At 42.2% G+C, this 9,914-nt stretch overlaps 1 protein-coding gene across 1 annotated transcript in view; it reads right to left on the bottom strand.

The window, feature by feature from the left end:
• The window catches only part of ADPGK (ADP-dependent glucokinase), a 48,062-nt gene extending 45,653 nt beyond the window's left edge, over positions 1-2,409 (bottom strand). The window contains exon 1 of the mRNA XM_011932971.1: positions 2,347-2,409. Coding sequence (XP_011788361.1) covers positions 2,347-2,409 — 63 coding nt within the window. The remainder of the gene's footprint in view (positions 1-2,346) is intronic.
• Positions 2,410-9,914: the final 7,505 nt, after the last annotated feature.

Raw genomic sequence — 9,914 nt, 5'->3', positions numbered from 1 at the left:
CCCCGGAGGAGGTGGGACAACGGCGGTTGTGCCAGCCCGGGCGCTGCACCCCCTTCCCGAAACTCTAACCGTATCCCCAGATAGAGGGATGGGAACACATTTGCTTTCCCAGTAAAACGAAACGGACAGATTGTGAAGAAGCGGACAAACCTCGCGTTAATATTCGAACCAGTCACTGTCCCCATTGGCACGGATCACAGCCCCATCTTTTAATCCCTTCGTTCGCCCCGTGTCCCCTCATTTACTAGACTCGTCCTCTTCCAGGCCTGGTGCTCGGCGCTTCTGAGAGGAGTAGGCTCACAGAACAGCAGCGCTACCGAGACCCCTGGGGTACGCGAGGCAGGGGGATTCCGCCCCTTTGGAAGGTGGCCGAGGCCCTCAGGCACTAAAGGACTTCGTCGAGACAGGAGAGCCCGCAGAGATCGGCAGAGATCGTTCTCTTCTGGATAACCAGATTGCACAATCAAATCTTAAAATAACCCTTTTGGGGGCGCTGTTCCCTTTAACAAACTCTGGAAAATGTACACAGTCTTGTGCACAACACGAGAGTTACGGACCTGGGTTAAGGAACGTTGTTTTCTTTTGTTCCCCCTTGGTGACATCACTTAAACCCAGCCCTCTCTTCGTTGATACGACTTTTCTGTGCATGAGGCTAGGTTGAGAGACAGTGAAGCTAGGCTTGGTACCAGCTCATTCTCAGCAGCCATCATGCCTGGCCTAGTCTTGTTCCCTGGCCTGTTGCCACTTTTCCAGCTCTGTTGGCTCCTGACCTTGGCTTTGTGTCCAGTTTTCCAGTGTGACCCTGACGTTTGGACTTGGCAGAGACACTTCATTTCCCTAACTCTGATATTGGGCATTAGTCTTCATTCTCCTCAGCCCCACCTCATCAGCTTTTCTCCATCCTGGTCATCTACCTTCCCGCAGTCGATCCTACCTGGCCTACCTGACCATGCCATCCCTTTTGACAAAGATATTCACACAGGAAGAGATCTGGGCTACCTTGGAGAAGAAGCCAAAGAGCCAGTGAGATCTTTATGAAGCCATGAAAGCCATCTTCCCTAGAGTTGCCTGTCACTTCTCTCTCCTCAGGGAGACATGTCAGTCAGTTCCTAGAGAAACTGCTCCTTATCACAACCCTCAGCTGTCAGGTTTCCCGGGCACCCAGAGGGGACTGAGCCAGCAGCTGACCTGAAAACAGCGAGTCTGCTGACTGTCCAGCAACCATTTTCCTCTATTGAGAATTTTAACCAAGTGTCTGGTGTCTGCAGTTATTTGATATTGGCTGTGGACCCACAGTCACACAAGGCTGAAGGTCAGAACCAGTTAAATATGTTTCCAAGGTGAAGTTTTGGGGAGCACAGGAAGCTGAATTGTGGGAAGGCCATAGAACAGACAGTAGATCTAGTCCTAGTCCTCCTAGAGGACTAGGAGAGTGCTGCACATTAAAGTGATGTGGACAGAAACCTGCCTGGGGCTTTGTTGCTCCCAGGAGAGGCTGCTAAACTTCCAGCACTTTGCACCTAATTCTTCTCCTTCTTTCTAGATTTGCCAGAACTTTTGATTTAGTCACAGAGACAAAACAATAGCAGTTGAACCAAGTGGATGTTTATTTCTCATGTAAAAGTCTAAATGGGGTGTTGGCATGTTGTGGGCTGTGGCAGCAAGCTTGGCCCCCTCTAGTTGCTATGGGGGCTGCTCTGGGCCTCTTGCTGGTTGGTCCCTCAGTATGAGTTTGCATTGTGGGTGGTGAAGGGGCCAGACAAGGAAACAAGAGGGCTGACCTCAATTCCAACTGAGAACTGAAGAGTCAGGAGCCACAGGAGGTGAAGAACAGACCATCAGGGACAGTTGCCAGGCCTGGTGGAGCCTGATGTGGCTTCTGGTCACATACATAGTCACAGGGCCCTTAATTCCTTCTCATCAGGGGCTCAGGGGCAGGCATTCACTGTCTTGGTGCCACAGTCCCTCTTGAACTATTTCCTTAATGAAAATCAGAAAAGATTCTGATCATCTGTCTGTTCAGAGAGTCTGGAATCCTTTGCAAGCCAATTGTTTTTCTAGAAGTTAGGTTTCTGGGGACAATTAAAACAGCTCTGAGTGGGCAGCTGTGGCTTCATTGCCTAGGCTGAACAAAGAGGAAAGGGCTGGGCTGGGCAGACCTCAAGACACCCCCTGCCCTCACCCAAATGGCTTCCAGACATGGCCTTTGCTATTGGTTCTCTCTCCTAGGACCTTGAAATGAGAGAAGAAAAGCAATTTGGTTCTAGAAAATTCAGAGGCAAATGGAGGCTCCAGGTGTCCCACCCAAGATCCTGACCTGGAAGGCCAGGGAGCAGATCCTGTATTAATACAAAGACTTAGCAGAATCCTGTCAGCTTCCAAATTAGCTGAAGGTTTTGGCTTTAACATAAATACCCACCCCCATGATCTGAAAGGCCTGAAGGGGCACATTTGTTCCCACATGTAGCAGAAACTAAAGTGGGCCCAAACAGTCCCTGTGAAAGCTGGGCTAACCCACTTTCCTTGCAGCTCCAGGCCTCTGCAGTTTCATCCAAGCTGCTCTTTGAAGGCCACACTGTGTCAAAGCCTTTGTTGATGCCAGGGACAAAGCCCACCACAGGCCATACCCAAAGGCCATAGTCAGAGCACAATTTTGAAGGTTACAGAAAACTCCAAAGAGATTAAAGAGATGGAATAAAGGATCCCAGCACCCGAAAAGAGAAAGCTTTGTGTCTGTAACCATAGCCCTTGGCCATCAGACATCCTCCTCACTAATGTGAGGTCAGGAGGGGATTAGAAGTGCTCAGAGGATGGACTGCCTCTGGCCAGTGCAGGGGAGAGGCAGGGGTGTTGAGGCACAGGAGCCAGATGAGAGGAACGTCAACAGCAAAGCAGTAAGAAGAACATGAGAGTTTCTTGATAGTAATAGAACTTCCTACACAGACTGGGAACCAGATTGTAGCTTGAGGGGATGTGACAACGTAGTGGCCTGGAATTTTCACTTTGGAATTAACTACTTTGGACTAGGAAGAAGCACTGAGCCTAGAAAGGCAGGAGGCACCGGACTGTGTGGGCTTCTGTCTGGCTGGGACCTATGAGCTTCATAGGGAAATGAATCAGGAGGCAGGATAAAGCATAGGCCTCCACCCTTACAGTGCTCTCTTAGCCATCTCAGGCTTCCTGGAACACTGCTACCAGGCTGCTTGCTGGAGCCCTTTACACTCACAGGCCTTCCTGCTTGCGTTCTCTTCTGCAGGTTGCATAAACCAGTCCTCTTGTAGACCTTGTAGCATCTGCTGCAGTGATCTGGTTTGGGTTTCGGTATTACTTGCAATGGTTTGGAAGGAAATGGGAAGTTTGCCTTCTAACTACATTTTCTTTTTGATTCAAGAACCCTAGCAGTTCTACAACCACTGGGCCTAAAACTAAAATAAAGGAAAAATAAACAAAAGGAAGCAAAAACATCTAATTGGTATGGCCTGGCAGCATTGCCAGAGAGAGTCCTCAGGGACCCAGGTTTGTTCTGTCTTTTGCTCTGCCATCCCTAGGACAGCACAGAAGAGGCAGTACATCTTAACAAAATCAGGGTTCTGGAAGAAGGGAGGGGTGGTGAATGGTTGTTGCAAGCAATCAACAGTTCATACTTCGATGGAAAGAAGGTGGGATTTGATTACTGGTTGCAAATCTTCACTCTGTCACCTGCTATCTGTGTGCCCTCAGGTAAGTCACTTAACTTTTCTGTTCTTCGGTTTCCTTATCTGCAAAATAATTCCTACTTTGCAGAATGGCTGTGGGAGGTAGAGTTATCTTAAGACAGTCTAGCACAGTGTCTGCTACATGTTGGAATTCAAAACACTCCCTGCTGTTGCTATGGTTGGTTCTGAGAGCTATATTTAATTTTCTTCTTAGTCTTTCTTGCTGGTCTGTCACTCTCTTACTATAAGGAAGACAGCCATTTCTGCATAGGTCACTATGCAGTAGCCTTTTCTATTTTTTGGCTGCTCAGCATCTATCTATATAATATCCCACTGAATGAAAATACTAAAATTTATCTATTGTACTATGAATAGACCATTTGGAGTTTTCCCAGTTTTTTACTATTACAGTGTTGCTGTGTACATGCTGTGTTACATGGGTATAGCCATTTCTTCAGGGTAGAAACTAAATAACATTTCTGGGTCAATGATATGCCTGTCTTCAACTTTACTATATAATGTTTGACATCTTTCCAAAGTAGTATGCCAGTTTATCTTCTCACTGACAGCTTATGAGAATTTCTGTTGCTCCAGCTACATACACTCCAACAGATTCTTAAAGCTTTGTCATTTTGTAGGGTGTGTAGCGGTATCTTAATGTGGTTTTGACGTTTCTATTTATTGGTTAGCTGCAAGTATATTGCCTCCCTCCCAGTCACTATTCATTCTCTTTATAATGTCTTTAGTGAGTAGAGTTCTATGAAAAATTATTCTTATTTATGTATTTTTGTAGAGATAGGATCTCTCTATGTTGCCCAGGATGGTTTTGACCTCCTGGCCTGGGGAGATCCTCCTGCCTTGGCCTCCCAAAGTGCTGGGATTATGATTGTGAGCTACCATGCACAGCCTTAAAGTTCTTAGTTTTTTATGTAGTTAACATTTTGTTCTTTTTTTTATTACTACTTTCCCCTTATCATTGGTGCTTTTTGTTACTTATTTAAAAAATCTTCCTGTACTCAGGATCATGCTGGTATTTTCCTGTACAACCTTCTAAGAGCTATAAGCTTTCACATTTCATGTTTAGGTGTTTAATCTACCTTGGAATTGATTTTTGTGTGTTGTGAGAAGAATGCTTATAGATACCCAATTTACCCAGTGCCTTTTACTGGTCATTTCAATGACTCTGCATTCCCACCTCTGTCCAATACCATGTGTCTATGTATGTGTGGATCTGTTTTGGGGCTCTTCAATATGTTCCATTGGTCTATTTGTTTATCAGCATCTCACTGTCTTGATATCTGTTAATGTAAATTCTTTTGCCTTACTCTTCTGTCTTGGCTATCTTTGGCCTTTTAAAATTCCCTATACTAAAATAAAATAAAATTCCCATATACATTTTTGAATCAACTTCTTGCCCTCCCTCCCAAAAAAAAACCCAATTAGGATTTTTATCATTCTAGGACTGTGATAGATCCCTTCATTTATTTAGATCTACCTAAATGTCTTGCAATGGCATATTAGACTTTTTGTGGAGGATTTGTACGTCTTTAGTAAGTTTTATTACTAGGCACTTAATATTTTTAGTATGCTTATTGAAGTGAAATTGATATGCATTAAGTGCATAATATTTGAAGTGTACAAATTAATAAGTTTAACATATGTATACACCCTGAAACTGTTACAGGAAAGGAATCCCGATCCAGACTCCAAGAGAGGGTTCTTGGATCTCATGCAAAGCGAAAGCCAGTTTATTAAGAAAGCAAAGTGGTGAAAGGACGCTACTTCATAGACAGAGCAGGACGTTCCCAAAACTAAGAGGAGGAACACATCCACCCTAGGTACAATGCTTGTATATATGGAGAGATATGCTCTGCTACAAGGGTTTGTGATAAACTATTAATTTTCTTAATTATGATATTTGGCAAGAATCAATATTATTATCTTTAAAGCAAAATTAGGAATGCTTTTGTTCCCCAGATATTGAGATATCTGGACACTCCCAAGTCTGGGTCCGTTTTAGTAAACATTAATAATTTGTTCCCTTAACAGTAAACATCTAGAGGCTAGGAATGCCTAACTTTCTGGGAATTCAGTCCAGCAACTCTCAGCCTCATTTTCCTAGCCGTCACTCAAAATGGAGTCTCTCTGGTTCGAATGCCTCTGACAAAACCATGACTACAATCAAGGTAATATAGTAATATAGTAAACATATCCATCACCCCAAATGTTTCCTCATGGCCCTTTGTAACCTTTCCCTCTTACTCCTTCCTGCCTGTACATCCCCCCACTCCCTGTACCTAGGCAATCTGCTTTCTGTCACTATAGTTCAGTTTATACTTTGCAGAATTTTATATAACTGGGATCATACACTGTATAATCTTTTTGATGTGGCTTTTTTCATACAGCATAATTATTTTGAGATTTATCTAGGTTGTAGTTAATATCAATTGTTAATTGCTCTTTAAAAAACTTTTAATTTCAAAACAGTTATATATTCACAGGAAGTTGCCAAAATGGTAGGGTCTGTGTACCCTTCACCCAGTTTCTCTCAATGGATATATCTTACATAATTATAGTGCAGCATCAAAACCAGTAAACAGGCATTGCTGCAAGGTATGTGTATAGTTTTGTGCCGTTTTATTATATATGGAGATTCGGGTAATCACCACTCAATCAAGGTGCAAGAACTGTTCCATCACCACTAAGATCTCCCTCATGCTATCCCTTTAGAGTCACACCCAACCCCCATCCTCTACCATGTCTAGACCCTGGCATCCACCAATCTGCTTTGCATCACTCTAATTTTGTCATTCTGAGAATGTTATAAATGGAAGCATACAGTATGTGATCTTTTGACAGCCTAATACCCTTGAAATGCATCCATGCTGTTGCATGTGTCAGTAGTTAATTTTTGTTATTTATTTTTATTTTTTGACTGAGTAATATTCTGTAGTATGGAAGTGTCACAGTTAGCTTAGTCATTCACTCATTGAAGGACATTTTGGTTGTTTCCAGTTTTGGGCAATTGCAAATAAAGCTGCAATAAACAATCATGTACAGAGTATTGGGTGCACATATTTCATATCTCTGAGATAAACACCCAGGAATACAATTGCTGGGTTGTATGTTTAGTTTTTTGTTTTTTTTTTTGCATCCCCATAGGTAGCGTATGAGAGATCCAGTTTCTTCACATCCTCACCAGCACTTGATATTGTCACTAATTTAGGTTTTGTTCTAATGGGTGGATAGTGACATCTGTTTGTGGTCTTAGTTTGCATTGCCCTAATGGCTAGTAGTGTTGAGCATCTCTTCATGTATTTATTTGTCATCCATATATCTTCCTCAGTGAAATGTCTTTTCAGGTTTTTTTTTTCTTTTTTGAGACAAAGTCTTGCCCTGTTGCCCAGGCTGGAGTGTGGTGGCACAATCTTGGCTCACTGTAACCTCTGCCTCCTGGGTTCAAGTGATTCCCCAGCCTCAGCCTTCCAAGTAGCTGGGACTACCTGTGCGCACCACCACATCTGGCTAATTTTTATATTTTTAAGTAGAAATGGGGTTTCATCATGTTGGCCAGTCTGGTCTCAAACTCCCGACCTCAAGCAGTCCGCCTGCCTCAGCCTCCCAAAGTGCTGGGATTATAGGCATGAGCTACTACTGCTGGCCGTCTCTTTGAGCTTTTTGCCCATTTTCTAATTGAATGGTTTGTTTTTTGTTATTGAATTTTGAGAATATATATCATATATTCTAGATAAAAGTGCTTTGCCAGATACATGGTATGCAAATATTTTCTTCCAGTCTTTTCATCCTCTTAATGGAGTCTTTCACAGAATAAAAGTTTTTCTTCTTGATGAAGTGAAATGTGTTATTTTTTCTTCTATAGATTGTGCTAGTTTATTTTTTTTTGTTGCTGAATAGTATTCCACTGTATGGATATAGCGTTATTTATCTAATCATTTGTTGATAGACATTGGGTTCTCTCTAGTTTTTGACTATTACAAATAAAGTTGCTATGAGCATTTGTGTACAGGTCTTTTTGTAGGCTTTAATTTCTCTTGGGAAATATCTAGGAATGGAATACCCAAATCATGTAACAGATGTATGTTTCACTTTTTAACAAACTACCATATTGTTTTCCAAAGTGGTTGTACCATTTTATATACCTACCAGCATTCTATTAGAGTTCTAGTTCTTCTATGTATTTGCCAAGACTTGGTATGGTAAGTCTTTTAAATTTAGTCATTATAATAAATATGTAGGTATATCTATTGTCTTAATTTTTATTTTCCTAATGATTAATGATGTTGAGCATCTTTTCATATCTTCATTGGTCAAGTATCTGTTCATATCTTTTGCCTATTTTTATTAGATTGATTTTTTCTTATTACCGAATTTAAAAAGTACTCTAGATGCAAGTCCTTTTTTAGACATGTGATTTGGAAATATTTTCTTGTCTGTCTTTTCATTCCCTTACCTGTCATATTGGATTAGAGGCCACCCTACTGACCTCATTTAACCTTAGTTACCTTTTTAAAGACCCTATCTTCAAATACTATACAGTAACATTCGAGGTACTAGGGATTAGGACTTCAATATATGAATTTTGAAGGGAATATAGTTCAGCCCATAATACTCCCCAACAATTGCTCTGGACATGCTGGAATTTTTCATTCTTGCTCAGGGTGCGTTACAAATATCATAATTCTTTTCTCTGTGACGATGTCTCTCAGTCTCCCATCAAGGAGCGATGTCTCTTTCTCCACTTGAATCTGGGCTGGCCTGGCCAATAGAATATGGCAGAAGTGACATTGTTCCAGTTCTGAGTCAAAGCCTGAGGAGGCCTTGCATGTTTCCACTCTCTCTTGCAACCCTGCACTGCCACCTATCAACAAGACTTATCAACAAACCTCGGATAGCCTACTAGATGATGAAAGATATATGGCCCACTTGCTCCCATCACTCCAGCTGATAGCCAGCCAACCCTAAGAAGCAAAGTCACCTAGCTGATTAGTAGCTGACCACTGACACAAAAGTAAGATCATCTGAGACCAGAAGACAGCCCAGCTGAGCTCAGCTCAAATTTCTGACCCACAAAATAATAATAAATAAATGGTTATTATTTTTATGTCACTGAATTTTGAAGTGGTTTATTATTGAACAAAAGCTACCTGATATCTTTTTTTTTTTTTTTTTTGAGATGGAGTCTCGCACTGTTGCCCAGGCTGGAGTGCAATGGCGCGATCTTGTCTCACTGCACCCTCCGCCTCCTGGGTTCATGCGATTCTCCTGCCTCAACCTCCTGAGTAGCTGAGATTACAGACGCGTACCACCACGCTGGCTAATTTTTTGTATTTTCAGTAGAGACGGGGTTTCACTATGTTGACTAGACTAGTCTTGAACTCCTGACCTTGTGATCTGCCTGCCTCAGCCTCCCAAAGTGTTAGGATTACAGGCGTAAGCCACCGTGCCCGGCCTACCCTTCCTAAGAGTCTTTGCTCTGGCTCTTACTTTCATCTGGAATACTCTGTGACTTGATCTGTGCATGCCTGGCTGCTTTATGTCATTCACATCTGCTCAAATACAATTTCCTCAAAAAGGGCTATACCAACCAATCAATATAATAAGCCTGTAGGTCTCTATTGCTTCTCCCTATTTATTTGTTTATTTTTAGAGATGAGGTCTCACTCTATTAGCCAGGCTGGAGTGCAGTGGCATGATCATAGCTCACTGTAGCCTCAAACTCCAAACACTTGGGCTCAAGCAATCCTCCCTCCTCAGCCTCCTGAGTAGCTGAGACTACAGGTGCATGCCACCTTCACTGGCTAATTTTTTTTTTATTTGTTTTTAGAGAAGGGGGTTTCACTATGTTGCCCACACTAGTCTTGAACCCCTGGCCTCAAGCAATCTCCTACCTCAGCCTCCTGGGTAGCTGGGATTACAGGTGTGAGCCACCATTCCCAGCTCCCTATTTTATTTTCTGTCTAAAACTTGTCAATATCTGATATTTTTCATTTATTATTTATTTGTTGTGACCTTACCCTGTTAGAATATGCATTCCGTGAGAACATGGACCTTGTCTGTCTTAGTGACTAGATTAATGCCTGGCATTCAATAAATCATTGTTGAATAATAAAATAATGAATCTTTCAGCAACCACATTATATGGATGTCATTCTTTCCATTTTACAAATGGGAAACTGGGCTGGAAAAGATTAAGTAACT

Source organism: Colobus angolensis, unplaced genomic scaffold, assembly GCF_000951035.1.
Source record: "Colobus angolensis palliatus isolate OR3802 unplaced genomic scaffold, Cang.pa_1.0 Scaffold99, whole genome shotgun sequence".
Classification (NCBI taxonomy): domain Eukaryota; kingdom Metazoa; phylum Chordata; class Mammalia; order Primates; family Cercopithecidae; genus Colobus; species Colobus angolensis.
Note: the sequence above shows the minus strand (reverse complement) of the source record. Positions and strands in the feature narration are given on the sequence as shown.